The sequence below is a fragment of the Cyclopterus lumpus genome, chromosome 3 (genome assembly GCF_009769545.1).
Source record: "Cyclopterus lumpus isolate fCycLum1 chromosome 3, fCycLum1.pri, whole genome shotgun sequence".
In the NCBI taxonomy this organism is placed as follows: domain Eukaryota; kingdom Metazoa; phylum Chordata; class Actinopteri; order Perciformes; family Cyclopteridae; genus Cyclopterus; species Cyclopterus lumpus.
In genome coordinates this window covers 21452848-21471277 of record NC_046968.1, presented here as the reverse complement: position 1 = coordinate 21471277, position 18430 = coordinate 21452848, and the positions used below count along the sequence as shown (strand labels likewise).

At 41.1% G+C, this 18430-nt stretch overlaps 1 protein-coding gene across 1 annotated transcript in view; it reads right to left on the bottom strand.

Annotated features, from left to right (window-relative positions):
• Positions 1-18430, bottom strand: part of hcn4 (hyperpolarization activated cyclic nucleotide-gated potassium channel 4) — a 55868-nt gene that overhangs the window by 6535 nt on the left and 30903 nt on the right. Inside the window, exons 4-6 of the mRNA XM_034527368.1 lie at positions 17397-17615; positions 6425-6571; positions 5897-6137 (exon numbers count right to left, since the gene is read on the bottom strand). Of these exons, the coding sequence (XP_034383259.1) occupies positions 5897-6137; positions 6425-6571; positions 17397-17615 (607 nt within the window). The remainder of the gene's footprint in view (positions 1-5896; positions 6138-6424; positions 6572-17396; positions 17616-18430) is intronic.

The following is an 18430-nucleotide window of genomic DNA, read 5'->3' as shown; positions in this document are numbered from 1 at the left end:
TCTAAACTACACATGCAGGAAAAAAACAACTCCTTGGCAGGGTTCGGGTCTGGTGCAACTTGGTCCGAGCAGACAAAAAAAGTGATTAGCGGATGTCTTTGAGTGCTTAGCGGCTAAATGCATGCAGCTGCCCTGAAGCTCAATACTCTCCTGAATATAAGGACTTGTACAAAATATATGGTTTCACACAAAATGCAATGAAAACTCCAAATCTAATAACCACATTGTTGCTTATATTAACGCAAGATTATAAATGTTTCAGAGTAATACATCATCTACTATTAAACTATTGAATAATTCATTTCCGGTTTTGAATTCTCAGTTTCTATTTCTCCCTAAAAATACATATACCTATCATATTGTTTCTATTAAGAGTAATGTGTACATGTCACACCATGTAGATTGTGTAGAATATGTATGAACCCATGAATTTTCAACACATTTAATGAGTTATTAAAAAACTATAAGGTCATCATTCTGAAATGTTCATTTTATTAAATAAAATGTCAGGATAAAGAAAAATCCCAATGACCCAATGTTATATTTCATGTAACTTTTCATGACAGTGGTTCATCACCGCCCCTTAATTTAGCCAATTGCACGTATCTGTCGAGCTCAAAGCGGCTTACGTTGATGGTTCGCGAGTTATATTAAATTTATTTATGAACTACTCCCACTGCTTACTCACATTTCCTGTGACTCATCGCAATGCTCCCCAAATCCTGCATGAAATCATAGGACAGGCTTAGTTGATGTAGCTATTCTGCAAGGGGCGTATGTGTTCTCCTCAGACTGACTGCCGCCTCTACAATTACACATTTCTGTGTGGTCCTTAACAACAATAAGATGATTCATAATCGCCCCAAAATTGTGGGCTTTGTGAGCTCAAATTAGCAAAACTATGATATCGTCATGACACAAGGCAAATGATCGTCTCTAAATAAAATGTCATTGTACTCAATATTTTGTTCATTCTAAAAACAGCATTTTGAAAACATAATGAGTAAAAGTAGTGCAAGCAGCTCTGAGAATAAACTTAAAGGTCTACTTGATGAATCGGCTGTCCTTTGAGTTCATCTGGCCCAACTGTTATTGTTCCCAAAACTGTGTTTGGCAAGTTAGTGCTACAGACACAAAGAGGCCTCAGTTTACATTTGTGCACGAGAAGATGTTACTTCGCCACAGCCATGATGTGTTTCATTTTAATACTTAAGTGACAATGCATTCATGAAAATTGAATGACACCAATTAAAATTGGATGCTGCTCAGGGAAAGGAGGACTACGACGTCATGTACTGTGACCTTAATGAGAACACATTTGACTCGTCTTTAGTGGGATGTTGCACACAACGTGTCCTCGGCTCTTATTGGAAAGATGCTTCCCTTGAGTCCTTGTGCCAGCTCTCAGAGTGGAGAGCAGACAGCATACATGCAAGATGTCTGTGTCTGTGTCTGTGTGTGTGTGTGTGAGAGAACGCAAGGAAGAACAGAGCACTTCTTGTGTGTGTCTTTACACTATGGATACCGTATGCACGCAATGTAAAGCCATGTCTGCATGTTATACAGATAGAGGGCCAACAACTATGCTCTCTAGGAGAGTTTTTATTGACTTTCTCCTTGCTACAACTGCACTGGGAAAAGCAAACTAAGCAAAATATAGTCAATAAAAAGAGCTCTTTATGATCTAAATCTGGTGAAGCACAGAGATACAAACACCTATGAAATTCTAAGCTCTAAAAAGTCTTTAAAAAATAGTTTGCACTTATTAAAGAGTTAAATTATGCAATAAACACACTGGTAAATGGAAGAAACTAAGTTAAAATGTAGGTATAAATAGTAAATTCTAACTAATAATCTTCTGAAACAAGTGTATAAAACAAACGAGTGCAATGAGTTTTTTTCCTCAATGTATTTTTAACATGTGTTTCTAGATAAAGCTAAAGCAGATAAAGACCACCTGCAAACTACTGTGCACCATAGGAGTGAATGTAAATGTTGGCCTTTGAATGTGCTTTTTAAATAATTCTCCGTGTGCATGTATCTGCATGTGATTGTGCCTGCCTTCCTCTCTGCTTATAAGTGTGCATGGGTGTACATTAACGAGTATGAGAACTGGACTGGTCGGGGATAAAGTATCCGTGTCCTGCAGCCTGGTCTAGCAAAGCTCACCTGAACTTTGAGTCCTATTGTCAGCTCCCATCTCCCTCCCCAAACACTGCCCCCAGCCCAGAGCGGACACTCTCTAACCTTTGAAACGTCCGCGGTGGGCGGCCCGATTCACCCCTGACACACCATGCTCACTCCCTCACAACATTAGCATAGCTGCGCAAGACCTTAGGTTTGGCCAGCATGCAGACAGTTTGGGTATTTCTGGTACAGTGATGTGCACTGTGGGTGATGCTGAAGTCCCGTCACATCTCATTGTCTCTTTTTCACCCCCTGACCTGAGGCTGGTTATGTTGGTGACGGACAAAAGACACAATAAAACAGCATTCAAAGACCAGATGTTTGTGTGTGTGTGTGTTCAGATGCAAATCCACAAATCAACAATATTTTTGTTTAACATGCCCAAAGTTACACAGGCATGCTGTACTTTTAAACAAAGATATAGTAATTACTGACATTATCAGAGAACACAGCTGATGATGGCAACACATATCCACGATGGAAGTGGATGTCCATGATGACCAGTAAGTGAGCAATTTCTAATAATATTGTCCTTAATTGTATCACACCTTTGTCTCTCCAGTAATACCATGCACACTTGTATGTATTTGTATAATGTGATTGTGTATTATGTGGAATCACATCATATTCCTAATCTCGCATTAAGCCCTTAGTGTTTGGATGATGGAGACAAATAATGTCGTACAACATATTCGTATCACATCATATATCAAAACACAGCATTGCATCATCGTATCCTATCCAACCGGTCTTGTATATAAGACTAGTCCATATATCATCTTATCCCCGTTTCTGTCACTCACTCAACTGCTGCAGTGCCTCGATCTTCAGATGATGCTGCTTCAGAATAAGAGGTGTAGGAGTGTTAACTGGGTTAAGGACCGGGAGGATTACCTGGGCCTTTGCTGCTGCCAGGCCCTCCTCACTGACTCATTCAGTCAGAGGGGCCATGTGGCAGCTCTATAGCACAGCCATGTCTAAGCTTTGAGAATGGAAAAAAGCAACAAAAAGACAAGGGAGCTGGGAGGAGTGTTAGTTCCCTGACCCCGGACTACGGATGAAGACACCACTATTCACAGAAAACCAGCCAGAGATCTGGTAAAGCCAACACAGATGAAACAGGAGATTGCACACTGTGCAGTCAACATACTTCACTCCCACTCTCTGACTCAGTTTCACTTTCACATGTCTGCTACAAGCCACTCTCTTAGAGGCAAAGTGAGCCATCTTAGAGGTGCAATCAAAGGCAGCTTTTGATAAGAACCTCTGACTGGCATGTAGGGCCACCGCAAGGTCACTGAGCTCTGCTCCAACCAAGAGAGAGGCACAGCCTGCACTGGCAACACATCAATTTCTGCAGGCAACAAAGGATGAACTATAACAAGACAATAACCTGCTCAGTCTGGGCTCTGAGAGGGCAGCGGAGATGCTGTTACGATAAGTGTTCCAATACCGAACTATAAGGAGAGAAAGAGGGAAGTGGAGGCGAGGGTGGAGGGTGCATGTTTTCTTTCTGAGCCCAGAGCAGCGTCCAGAGAGCAGGCTTGGCAGCGATCCATGTGTCCCTTGGCATTAGTACTGCAGTCACATTACATTTCCCCTCTCCATTGGATCGCTGTGTGCCCAGCCGACGCTCCTATCCAGTTCATGTCGTGTCAACTTTAGACTTTAGGCTCTCTGGCTCCAGCTAATCCAACAGCTAACAAACTGGAGCAGACTGCTGAGTATATAATTGTGTAAATAATTCAGGTCATTGGAATGAAAGAGTTCCGGTACATGAGTTTGATAAGATGTTGATGAGCATATACGCATGCCATTTGCCGTACTGTAAACTGAAGCCTGCTGATGCGGAGTGACAAATAGGAAAGCTCCTCGATGACCGACTGGATGGAGGTTGCTCTACATTCACATGCTCACACATTCACATGCAGGATGGAGAGTCAAAGCCTATCAATCTATATAGAGCAGTCCCCCGTATTGTGCACATAATATGAAAAATACTTGCTTTTGACTTCCGGCTTGCTGACAGACTCACTGAGATCCACATGTGCCACATACTCCCTCTGCTGATCCTGCAGCAATTAATTTAATAATTATGAATGACTAACTTGTGTTTGGTAACAAACTCCCAGTGGCTCTAGGCTTACCTCACTAGACCTCCCCCTCCCCCCAAGGAGTGGCACTGCCTGGAATAGTCCCATGTTAATGGAGTCAAAAGCCTTGTGCCTATAATGCGCAAGAGGGGAAAATAATTTCTGATCCGAGTCTTAAGATTAAAGCGAGCAAGCCAGTTTCTGCTCCAAAAAGTTAATTTGCACTTTTGTGGGTTACACTCAGGGGGCAACCTCCGGTTCTTCTGATTGAGGCATCATCAATGCTGAAGTGTCTTAAAACTCATATTAATAATAATATATAAAATATAATATATTATATAATAATAGATAATAACCTAACTTCTCATGAGTTTATGGTTTCAATTGCTAGTATCTTCTTCAATACAGCATGATTGACCATAAAGCGGAGTATGCTTTAGGGCGGCCCTACTGGGATTGACGGTTCACTGCCGCTACCAAAGCCGGAAAAAATATGGCGTCTCTACGTCACTCCTCTGCATTCCTAATATGGTAACCTCCGTTCATTGGTTGCGGAAAAAACAACATGGCGATGGCCGTAATTCAAGATGGCAACGCCAAAATCGGCAAACTCGAGACGTCCACAAACCAATGGGTGACGTCATGACGAATACGTCCACTTCTTATATACAGTCTTTGATTTTTGAGGACTAGAGTACACTCACTTCAGCGGCAAAAACAGCACCATTATCACAAAACTTGTGCTAGAAACAAGTCTATGAGCTCTCCTTTACATCTGATTTCTGCCTTGCTGAGGAGGGACCGATGGAGGGAACATTTTAGACAACATGGCCTCAGCTCGCTCCGGGTCCATGTTGTCTAAAATGTTGATTAGTTTTGGCATGTGTAAAGATAGATTGCATGCCATCTTTTCATTATTTCTCTGGAACCCCCCTGGAGAGAGGGCATTGAGATGGACTTGAGCAGGCAAGGCGTAATTAAACTTCCACAGGCAGGTCATGTGCTGTTAAAACGCTTTGACACCATTTCTCATAACAGTGTAGACTGAATGATACGCTGTCACTCGGCAAATTAATTGGTATTTGGTGAGGGCAGCATGGCAGCATTGTCTTATACATGTGTCATAGGCTCTATGGGACCATGGGATGCATTATCTGACCCTGATTAAGAGCATAACACAAGTAAAGTACATAACAGCTCTGGGTTATTGGTTATCTTAAGCATTCATACAGTATGTCATTTCACAGATTTCTGTCCCCTTTGACCGTTGAATGCATATTTGTTATTTTGTAAACCAACAGGTACAGTTTTCTTAATTTGAGTTTGCCCTACATTAAAGAGACAGCTCATGATGTGAAGGGAAACGTCCTGCATAAAACACGAAGCAGAATTTTAAGTGAGGTGACAAGCACTCTCCAACATACCACTTGTTCTTCACGGTGAGCTAATATCAGAGCCATAACAGCATGTTATAAATGCCTTACAAATACAAATTCAAACCCAAGCCAACCTTTCATGGTACCAAAGGAGAGTATTATAAATATTAAAACAGAGAAAGATGTGTGTGTATGTGACCTTTGAGTTTGTGATTCTGGTGCAGCGCCAGCTCGTCTTACCTCCAAAGTAGGAGCCATCTGACAGCTTGGTCTCTTTATTGCCTTTGGTTAGTACACCGACAACCCCGTGCTGTATGAAGTACATTTTCTTGCCGATGGTGCCCTCCCTGATGATATAATCCCCAGGCTGGAACACCTCAAACCTCAGCTTGGTGAGCATGGAGGTGACAAAGTTGGGGTCCGCGTTGGCAAACAGAGGCATGGACGCCACCAGCTTTCGACAGTTAAAGTTGACGATTTCCTGCGTGAGCATAAAGAGAAATCAGTTGGCAAGAACAGCAGAAAAGAGCAGGTGCTTTACAAAAGCCATTGGCCTGTTACAACCTCAAACCAGAAAGATATTAGGGTAACAACACAAAAATGTCAGCTGTGCAAACATTTGTTTTTGTTTTTCTGAGCTCCTCTCAGTTTTACTGTTGTTGGGATTCAGCCACAAGAAAAAGAACTGAACTGAGGGGGATGTTAAGAAGTACACAAGCTTTTGAATGCATCACATGTGGAGAAGACAGACAGGAACTCTCATCCCACCTCTCTCAGCGGCTCGTTCAGCTCTCCCAGGATGCTGTCCTCATCGAACATCTTGCCCTGGTAACGATGCTCATAGTAGTCGTGGATTCTCTGCCTCATATCTGCTGGCAGCTTATGGAAGGACATGTACTGCTCCACCTGTTTGTACTGCAGGGACATCGAGACACACAACAATTAGGTTACTCAAAGGCCATACTGCTGTAGCACAGAAACACAGCCACAGGGAACAGCTGGCACCGAGGTCACACACACACAAGGAAATGGAGACGGATACATATAGGACATCAGGGCTCTTGCAAGTTGTGCTCAACAAGACAGTGATTTTCCAGTCTTTGATCTTACCTCTTACAGTCAGTCTGTCTCTCAAAAGACAGAAAGCAATATCTCCATATTTGCTGTAAACACATTGAATATCATTGTAACTATTGTACCGCTTCTTTTTGAGATGTGTGATCATTGTCGACTGTTAAGTCATGCTGTAAATTCACTGGAGCTTGTACAGCATTCACTATTGGCTAATGGCCAATGGCTAAACAGGATCTGGATTGCCATCTCAAAGTTAGGTAAATGTGTCACATCAATATTCAGTTGAAGATGTCCTAACCAACATTATATTAACGTTCATTCATGGAACTAAAATAAATTTGCATCCACATATATTATCCAATAATAAATAAATAAATAGTGTCTTGAAATTAGTGTGTATTGGGAAGTTAAGATACAAAATAGAAAGTGGAAGAAAAAAGAAAAGGGATGAAGTGATTATATATCCATATAATGCATTTAAAGAGAAAAACAGCAGGAAAAAAAGGCACTATAAATGAAAGAAAAGTTACATTAGGACAGTGACTGTGAATCCAGGTACTTATGTATGCGTGTGTAATTATATGTTTCTGTGTGTTTAACATCATAAATTGCAACTAAATCATACTAAGAAAACTAGAAATGTGTTTTATTCATATTCATCTTTGATTATAAAGCATACACATGTAGAAAATGACATTAGGTTCTGTTATATGCATGTGTTTCAATTAGTAACACACAAATCACTAAGGTTCCTCAAAGACCACATACACCAAAACAATTAACAGTGTATTCATACAGTAAAGACTGTATGTGTCTACACCCTCTAGTCTTTAAAATGTGTTGTTAAAAATAGAAGTATTAAAATGTGTTAGATGGCCGTTCATTGATGCTACAGTATAAGAAGCAGAGATGCAGATCAAAATACACAGAGCACCTCGGGAATAATACCAGGTAGAATCCTTGACCCTCAGTGATAGAGGGAAAAAAGAAAGAAATTAACCATTCATAGGGCAATGCTGGAGGTGCTCTTTGATCACCATTTCTACAGAGCCAATAGCCTTACCACTCAACCACATGGCTGACCTCAGATGTCTCCCTCTTTATTATTCCACTCTACTACCCTAGTCACCACTTTTCTTGTAGGAGATCATCAAAAGGCCATTCTTTTGGAAATAGAGCACAGTAAATGAGGGCAGCTGTCTCATGCAAGTCAGATTGTTTTTTGTGAACGCAGAAAAGCTGTCAGGGTTCCTGAAAATCAAGAGATGTGATTAGAGTTGGAAAGAAACACATATGAGGGTTAAAATCCACACTTAGCACATTTTGGAATGAGTCTGATCAGAGGCCAACAACCTACTGACACCCTGCTGTGTTTTTAAGCCTCCAAAATGTTCTCTTTGTCACTCCTATTTTTACCAAATGTTGATAGATTTTAGTTGCGTTTAATCTGTCCCTCTGGAGTCCTTCACAGAAAAATAAAACATGCTGGAGTTAGTCTGCGTATAGATCATTGGTGCCCAGTTTACTATAAAGTGTTGTAATGCCCCAGCTTGTGAGGATTTGAAATACCTTGTTAGATACACTACGGAATACCTCTAAGGGAATATTATGTGACCATGAAAACACATGCACACACAGTCTACAAAAGATTGCAGATACGGCAGAGTGGTTGAACCAATAAACTGTATGTGTAACTGTATGTCCAACATAAACAAATTGCTCATCTGATATTACAAAAATATCCTTTCACCTCGTCAAGTGAACGCCAAGTGACAGATTTGACAATTCATACGTGACGATGCCGTTTAAAGTCAAATATTTGCAGAGGCAATAATAAGATGTGGAAAGGAGCTTTTACATATCTCATGTGTAAATGTGGAGAGATTGATGGGGGTATGTTTTGAGTCTTTATCCACACAATCCCTTTGGCATAGAATTGAGCTTTTACTGATCTGATGATGAAATAGAATCCTCGCACAGAAGAAGTTTCACTCCCTGACACCAAGAGACAGACAGCTCGAAAACAATCACAGACTCGCGTCCTATTGGCTGCGGCGAAGATGGCTTGTCTGCGTGTGACGCCAGGGTGAAGATGACAGGTGTAACCCACATTCTGCATCTTGTCTAATGTCTTAATGTCTCCTGCATTAGACATGCCACAGCATGGCGTTCTGTTTCAAAGGAGTCGATTATCATCTCCTTCTGAACAAAACAACATTCATGCTCAGCTTTGCAGCATTTTACAATTTGATTCTCGCAGCATGAAAAGGGCATTAGTCAAGTGAACAATTGCAAGATAATGTCTTATTTCTTTTATATCCTGATGAGTACAACTACACTACATACAGTGGCTCAGCCAAAAGGCATTTTATATTTACTTATCACTGCTGAGTCTGAGAAGAGAAGCTGACAGGGATGTAAAGACACCGGCCTCGGGGGGACGGCGCTCTCCGGATGCTGCTGTGGGCTGATAACACCCCCTGTGATGGGAAATTATCTTATTTCTGCACAGCCGCCATCCCACTGTCACCAGGAAGACCCCTGCTCCACTTGGCTAAATCTAATCATAGTCAGCATTATGGAGGTAACCATTACATCCGCTACCTCTGCTGCACTCTCTTGGGTTCAGGCTGCAGGGGGGCTGTTTAAAATGTAGGAGTAGCTGATGAGATTCCCAGGATTGATTCTCTCTTCCTTTCCGTCTCGCTTTAAATTTTACATTTGGGATTACACGCTAAATGGTTAGATTAAAAGATTCATACCCCTTTAATATCTGTATAGTATCCACAAGCAGCTTACCACAGGGGGAACAGTTAGTCTGGCTTTGTCCAAAAGGGAACAACATTTGCCGACAAGCACCTCCAAAACTCAGGCAACAGAGACTCCCCTTGCCAGGCAATAAGGGCAACCTCACGGTGATAACACAACTAGAGGGCAGGAAATAGTTGCAATGGGGTGGGGGTGAGCCTATTAGCTTCCAATCTTGGCAATATTACAGAAGAAGCGTACTCGGCCCAATGAGCTATACAGAACTGCATCTTCATGCAATTTCATTTCACAAATCCTTTTTCTTGGTTTGGATCTCTGTCCACTTGGTCATTCTTTGGTTTCCCATTCATACTTTTCTTTTTCTTTCGGTCCATCTCTTTTATCACGCTATTTATTTTTTCCCCCAATTCCCTTCTCTTTCCCGCAGCTCTCCAAACAGATGCAAATTTAGTTTTAAAGTAAAATATGAATAATTCATTTCCCAACAGCGATGTCAGCCCTTTAATTATACTCTCTAGACATTTATTTTTCTCCAATGTTCTTTCTCCTACTCTATAACCTTGTGTTGCATGGTCAAAAAGTATGGGTCATACAATAAGGCTAACTGAAGTCTTTGATTTTTGAACCCACAAATGTATGCATGAAAAAGGGGCCAAAAAAATAAACACTTTATAGCAAATGCTCCACCTGCGCTTAGTCTTGCTGAGGTATAACTATTGGATGCATTGCCATTTAATTTTAAACAGAGATTCAAGGTTCTCAAGAGGATGAAGCCCAATAACTCTGGTGATCCTCTAACTTTTCCTGTAGTAACTAATAACTATTAGATTGATTGCAATGAAAAGGTTGGGACCAATCCTGATCCTAATTTTCTGTTCAGAGCTAATCAACACATGTTAGCATGTACATACTGTAAACTAAGAGAACATGATACAAGCTCTACCTGCTTAACAGCAACATGTTAGCACTCTAATTGTGAGGATAGCATTTAGCTTAAAGCTCCTTTCTGCCCAAGTATAGCCTCACAGAGCTGCTACTGTAGCATGGTGGTCGACTCTGTAATAGAAGCTTCTCCAGTCTGGCATAAATGCACTATATACTCTTCTAGAGGCCTCGGAGCACATCCTAATTTTCACCTGAAGACCACTAGAATAAGCAAGTCTACCCAACATCAGCAATTCATATGAAGGCTAAGCAAGACTGCCAAGACATCGGCAAGGAAGTAAGTATATATCATGTATTGATTTAGTACTGTATTATGTTGTGATGTAATTAGGCCAAAGTTAGTTAAGAGGGTGTAAATGATTAATGGTCACTATTGTTGAGTTGTAGTGGATTTTATATACACTTGCACATGTAGATAAGAGAGGTTATGTTTTAAATTAATACATAATGAAAGTTATGATAATTCATTTGAGGAATATTCTGAGGAATGTATTATGAAGCATAAGAGAGGATCACTGTTTTATTATTCTGTTTGTTAATGACAAATGTAATGATTAATTGTATGATGCATGAGAATGAATGGATGTTTTATTGTTTAGACAATAGTTAAAATGGATGCCGATTGAAACCTGAGATGTTGCTTTTATTCTGAAGGCAGGATAATAGGGTTTTATTCTGAAGGGGAACTTCCTGTCCTTGACCGGAAGTGTGAGCTTTGACCCCGCTAGTTTATCGATTGGAGGCATTCTTTGAAGTGGCCAATGGAACTAACCCTCAGGTGTGAACCTCATGTCTTATTCTCTGGTCAGCGTAGCATGCTGTATCTCTGAAAGGTATTTGCATGAATACCTCCACTAACCAATGGGAGCTTAGCTCAGCGAATGGACTGCGAATAAAACTAATTGTGAGACGTGAATTTGGTCTCTTACGTGGTGACGCCAGACAGAAACTGTTGGCTAAGTCAGGAGACTGTGGAAGCGAAGCCATGTGAGCGCGTCCGGGCCGGGACCATGTATGTATACAGATGACTCTTGTTTGTTATGATTAAATAATGATTATTATATATCTCTGGCTTCGGAGCTTCTTCTTCCAAGCACCAGGTAGCTCGAGATTCTCTGAACTCTTACACTATGTTGCATCCTTCACCTACTTAAGCAAGGATATTCCTTGCACATCCCAAACATGCATCTAATAAAATGGTTTACATCTGTTGAAATGACAACTTTGACATGAATACTGGAGATACTGCAGAAAGCAAACATTTACCATGATATTAAATAAAGAGAATACTGACATTAGTTGTACTTTTGATTTGGTTTTGGTTATAATTATATTACCTCTCGGGCATGTTAACAGTCCAGTCCTGGACTCAACAATACAAGTTGTGTGAAAGACAGGGAGAAAAGGGGAATGTAACACGGTTTAGATTAATGTCATCAATCAGGTCCAGACTAATGAGAACGTCTCTTACTGTAAGGCAAAATCAGACTTAAGCTCCTCAACATGTTGACAGCTGTGTCCTTGGGCTGACTGCATGGGTAAAGCACGACTTAACCTCTGGCCACGCAAAGTTATAGCTATTGTTGGAAAAACTACATCTTCTTTTTAAACAGTTTGCAAGTCCTTTAAAATTCATCAACAGACATGACTGAGTAAATATTTAGCTTAACTAAGGAATCACTTACATTGCATGTTAGTTCGCTGCCAGCATTATTACATTTCAAAGAAAGGGACACATCTATAAGTGCAAATATAGTCCTCCTCTGATGACTATTTACTGTATTTCCAAAGGTCTTGATTGGGGGATTGAAGTGGGGGAACAAGAGGTCTCTAGAGTCTTTTCACCCACAAATAATCAGCTTTGGGCCTTTATTAACTATTCCCCAAAGAGCTGTGTTTAATTGCCATGTGATAATTAGAGACTTAAAGGGGAGGCGCTGCAGCACCCCATTGCCATTTCCTTCTAAAGCCATTTGGGACTGGCATGCCACAACACGCTGCTCATAGTCCCCTCATGGGCATCCCTGATTTCGTCACTAACTGCCAACAACAAACAGAACATCACTCAGTTATATATCTCTGAATAATATGAATAATATACTATTAAAACCTGTGAGGAGAAAGGATCAGGGGGCTTCTATAAAGAAAGTGAGACAACATGAATCACAAGTCACCTACAAATGAATGAGATTATCTCTGTTGTTTGGTGTCTCTATCCCCATCCCTCTATGTATTTCCACTGTAGAGGGCCGCAATGACAGATAAGCAGCGGCTTACAGAGAGCTGGAGTGGCAGGCATATCCTGTATGCACAGTCACATGTGCAGCCATCTTGTGCCCCCAATCTGGAGAGATGTAATTCTTTTTGTGTGATAATGGCTCTCAACATGCCTGAGACAAGAGGGAGGATTCCTTGGGGGAATTTGGCAGATTATGCTTAACCCGTTCCAGACGCAATGTTTGAGAGTAACTGCTCGCTGGTTAATACAGGATAATAATTGAATAGATTATTGAATAATACTACTGGGATATTCTAATGCTACAGGAGTCGACGCTACTATAACATACTAAAAACTACAGTATTGCACTATTGTGTATAACTGACATTCTACTCCTGTAGTGATAGTTGCAAATCAAATTATTGTTGGAGCAGAAAATTATTTTAAAATAAAAAGCAAATCACCGTCGCAGCTCAAATCTGTTGCCATATTTAATTAAATATATCAAATGTTGATTCATGTTTCATGTTTACAAAATATTGATAATGAAAATCCAATTTCAGTCAAGTGTCATAGCACTACTTGGTACAATTAAACTCAACTAGCAAAGAGAACAGACTTCAAATAAAGATCACACAGCGTGTACTTGAACATGCAACTAAAGTCCTCCGGCTTTGAGCCCTCAGCACCTCGAGCACACGGGAGAAAAAGGTGCGCTGAGGAAAATAGAACACCATGTCCAGCTTCAACCTGTCCCTATTCCATTCACATCTGATATGGTCCCAACCTAACCCATGCAGTCAGATACATCTGCAACCAATTGAGTTGCAAACAGATGGAAAATGCACCCACTTTAATATTCTGCACCAACAGCTCTGTGTTTACACACAGCAAAAGACTGGCATGGTGAAGATGAATCAAATAAAGCAATTTCTCATCTCAGTGTGAGCCACATTTCAAACCTTGGTATTTAGTGCGTTTGTTGGAACCTCTACTTTGTGTAACAGTTAACAGGCTGCCTGATTCCTATTTAAGAGCTCATTTAAGTCTGCTTGCTAGCTTCTGACAGCCTGGGCATCTTTCACATGGAGCCACATTGTAATAAAATCCTATTCAGAAAAGATTATACCCGGGCTTTCTGATGATAATTTCCACCATCTTCGAGGGCAGAGCTTTTTCTTCTTCTTTTTTCTCCCTTCTTTCCTATTTCCCGTCTGTACTCTTCTGAGATTCAATAATAGACTGATTTTCTTCATAAAAGTCCCTCGGTAAAGGGGTTACATCTAAATGTAACTGTTACCTGGACATCTGCTTGCCAACTTCACGGCTCACACACATGATACACAACTTGTGTATCATGTGTGTGAGAGCTCCATGCTTTACATCTCATTTATCGTGGATAAATATAGAGCCGGTGTCGAATCAAAAATCTGCATGAGGCATTTTAATGTGGCGACGGCTCATCGTTGATCTGCTTTTTGAATTCTTTCACCAACTAAAAGGAAGTCAGTATCTTCCATGTGAATTGGTGTTGTTGCCCATTGGCTGTTAACGGCTTGCTTGCACAGGTCAAATGCCATTCACAAGGCAACTGAAATACAGCTCCATGGTACCTAATGTTCTTCAATACAGCCAACCACTTTTGAACTTTGTAATTTACTGTGTAATAAGCACAATTATGAAAACACATGCTAGTGACTTATGGGGCTGCATAGCAGATAATTCCCAATGCATGCTAGTTCACAGAGTGAGGGTAGATGCAAATTATGCAGTTTTGTAATGTTGCTGACAGCGTCTTTGGAATATCAACATCGGCATATTTGGCTTACCAACACAAAAACTCCAAACGGCAAACAGAAATCCATCTCAGCTTGCCAATGGAAAAGAGACCAGCATTGATTGAGTCAAAATGTCTAATTCCTCATACTTCACGGTCTGTAATATGCCACATCAGCTATGCATGTGCAATAAGTACTGAAAATGTCTGAACACTGCGATAATGTTAAGAAACAAAGCAGTGGGACCAAGATGAAAATTACATTGTATGGCACGGCTTTAGTTGAATATACTTTTGAGATTTGAAAGTCAGTTTTTTCCTCTTCATTTTCATGACAAACTAAGAACACAAAATATCACTTTATGCAAACCTGTTTTATATAATGAGTTACAAATACACACTGGTTTTAAAGAGAAATAAAGCCTCTCGGTGTCCTTGTACTTTGAGTACCCGCTCTGAGATCTGAGTTTGTGAGTTCAATAACACTCACAATAGTGCCATGACAAGAGAGCACATATTAATATGAACACATATACTATTATTTTTTTTCTTTGAATATTTGGTATTTCAAAGCAGTGGACTTAATATTTTTTTAATGCAGAGTGCCTTACTACGTCATTCATTTCACACAATATGTGCCATTCTTTTTAAAGTTGTGTACCTATATGCTGCTGTGGATTGGCCCTCGTGACATGTTTGTTATCATCATGTATTTTATTCTACTGTCATGGTAATCACATTAACATGCTGTTAATGTGTATGGTTTATTAATGGTAAATTAACAGTAAGCCAACCTGCAAAGTATAAACGCCCTTCCATCACATCGTAGGTTGCTTTCAGAGATGACTGTTTGCTGTAAGAGGTGGCTATTGAGATGTTACACAGAGCCACTGCTCTTAGTTTACCTAATGAGACAGCGTAAAATCACGGGTGTGTATAATAACTTTGTGCACGATGGCTACTGTGTCGTTGGTGCCTGGCACATTTCTCTCCGGGCTGAGTCCCAGCAGAGCAGAACAGCTGTCCCTGTCATGGCCGCTCAATGAAAACAGCCACCTGCTTTCTCAAACTCTAGGGATTGACGAATGGATTGTCCACTTCTTGAGTGCACGGATTATGGTATTAGTCTGACACGGAAAAGCACAGTGAAATCTCCGGGAAGCAGATCCCATTGTCACACAACCGAAGCGAGGGCCAATGACAAAAAAGGTTTATGTCTTTGAAGGAACTAACTCTGATAAGCAGGGAGGAGGAGGAGGGGCTATAGTACCATCTAGTAGAAATTACTACTATCCGGCTCCCACAGCCAGATGCGCACGTAGTGACAATGCACCCAGAGAGCGCCTTATCACTGAGGCATGTAGAAAGATAAATGAGAGAATTTGCACTCTTAAAAATTAATTGCAGTCTGCAGTAATAACCTTCCTACACACAGGCACCGTGGGAAGCTGTGCGAGCACAGTGGAACCTTTTTAGCTCACTGGGGGATTCTTACGGTGCCTTACGGGGTGATCCCAGAAATGGCTGCAAATGGCTTTGGTACCACATGCTGACTAGTGCTGAGACCGGCACACACTTGGCAGCAAGTCATCTCTAAAGCAGAGCAGCAGACGCGTGGAGATGGTTTGCTCCCCTTTTCATTAAAACAGCAGCATTAGTCATGTACCTACTCACATGTTTTACTTTTGGGATCTTTCACCATTTAGTTGGTGAGAATCTGGTGGAAAACTAATCGCTTTGTTACTCACCCCAAGAATTAGTTAGGTGTTAATATATCCTGTGCCCTTTTTCCTCCTTTTGAAGATGTCGTAACACGCACTCCATTACGTCAGCTAATCTGTAGCTCTGCTCGTCCGCCTGGATGTTTTTCTCTGCCCTCTTTCACTCACACTTCTCCCTCTTTCAATTGAGTGGGGTCTCTGGAGCCTCTGCCTCCATTCCAGGAGGTCATCCACTCCCGTCTCCTCCTCGCCACAGACAGTGGGCAATGTGGCAGCCTGGCAGCTCTAATCATTATCGCCCACGCTGAGGGCATGGCAGTGCTGAACATGGCTTGGCCTTCACAGCCAACTGTTAGGGGTTTCCCTTCCATGAACTGGGTAGGCTGGGGTTCTAGCCACTCAGAACAACTGCATAAACCTATCCAGTCAAAGATTAAAAAGTTGGCTTGCTGGAGCAGAGAAGATGTGGACACATTGCTCAGTATGCCCTAATATATCTATTAGTGCTTTTTGTTTGTTGCTAATCTAAGAAGACAATGTATTTCCAAATGAAGTTTTTCTTCTTCCTTCATAGAGTGAGAGATGTCACGTGAGACAAAGACACTGTACTGCGTGAGGTGAAATACAATAAAGGTAAAACCTTTTGCACCTTATTGCTGCAATTTTCTTCAAAACTAATTATCTTCCTCAGTCAAATCTAAACACGCCGACATGATACACATATTTTTCGATGAAGTGTGACTTGCACTTAGGACTCGCCTGGGAATCATCACATTTTTAAGTTTTCTTCAGTATCAAAGTAATCCAGTGATAGTTAGTGATAGAAACAGAAACAATCGTGCCAATTTTAAACAAATACAGGCTAAAAAAGATCAGCACTGCATAGCTCACAGCTAACTAATCTACTACATGGCAATATTATACTACTTCTTTACATCTCCAAAAGCATTATAGAGTATGTAATGTTTCTTTTTATGAACTTTTTTTCCCCTTGGAGTTGACATGGCAGTCATTTTTGTCTATGCGGGGGCTCCATAATATCAGACTCTTAAAGCAATGGTTTAAAAAAGGACTGATGATCATTGTTTTCCATTTTTGGAAGACACCTAGATTACTGTGTGGCTAAAACAACGCTTTAAGACAAGGACGACCTGACATTTTGCCTTACCCACCACTGTCCTCTCTGCAAGATAAACAAGTTAACACAGCTGTAAGCAACACGTCATCTTGACTCACCTTCTCCTGGTACTGCCGTCGAGATGATCGAGGGATTGGATTAGCGCGGTCCGCGTGGCCCACAAACATGGCGTAGCAGGTAGCACCCACAATCATGCTGAGGATAGTCAGCCACACGTCTGTCATGCCCACCGGAGGGTACATGCCATACCCAATACACAGCATGTGGCTCATAGCTTTGAAAAGTGCGTAGGAGTACTGCTGTCCCCATGTGTCATTCTGGATGAAACAGAGGAGATGAGGTGAGTTAGGGTGAGAACACTTTATCTCTATCTCTCACACACAATAGTGTTGATGGCACATTAAAGGTCAATGAGCACCCTGACATCTCACACACACACACCACACATACATTACATTTAATTACTGAAGACAAAACTAATGGCAGACGTCCACTACAGACTTCCTTGGTTCATGCAGAGCTGCTGGCAGGGTAAAACATACTTTTCAATCTGCAAACATTTGGATCAAGCTGCAGACATTTGGGCAAGAGCCTAAAACTGAGCCCCGAGAATGGGCGGATGGGAGCATGAGACACTAGAGGTTTGCATGACAGAAAGTAGGTCATCTATTTAAAAAATAAGTTGATTTATCTTTGAGTTTTCTCATTTGTAGATACATTGGCCCTTTTCCTTTAGATTCCGGTAGTAGTTCACGGAAAATCAATATCAACTCTCTCCTGGGGGTGACATGTCCAAATTGCTTTCAAACTCATTTCCACAACAGAAAAGCTGAGAGATAGCAATTTTATTAGTGACCTCCTGAAAAGGTAAGGAGCGATGACCCAGCAAGATCATGGGACAGCTACTGTGAAAGAAGAAGAAGAAAAAAAGTCTCAGAGCCGAGCCAACCGTGACTGAGTCAATACAAACTCTTTGTCTCGCAGGTAATGTGAGCAAAACATGAGGAGCTTTCCATCAGAGAGTTGCCTGCCCTCAAGGTTTGAATTAATTCAGAAAGATATATTTGTTAGTCCCTCCACATTGAGAGCCATTCTTCTACGTAATACAATTAATTACACAGTGGGAAACACA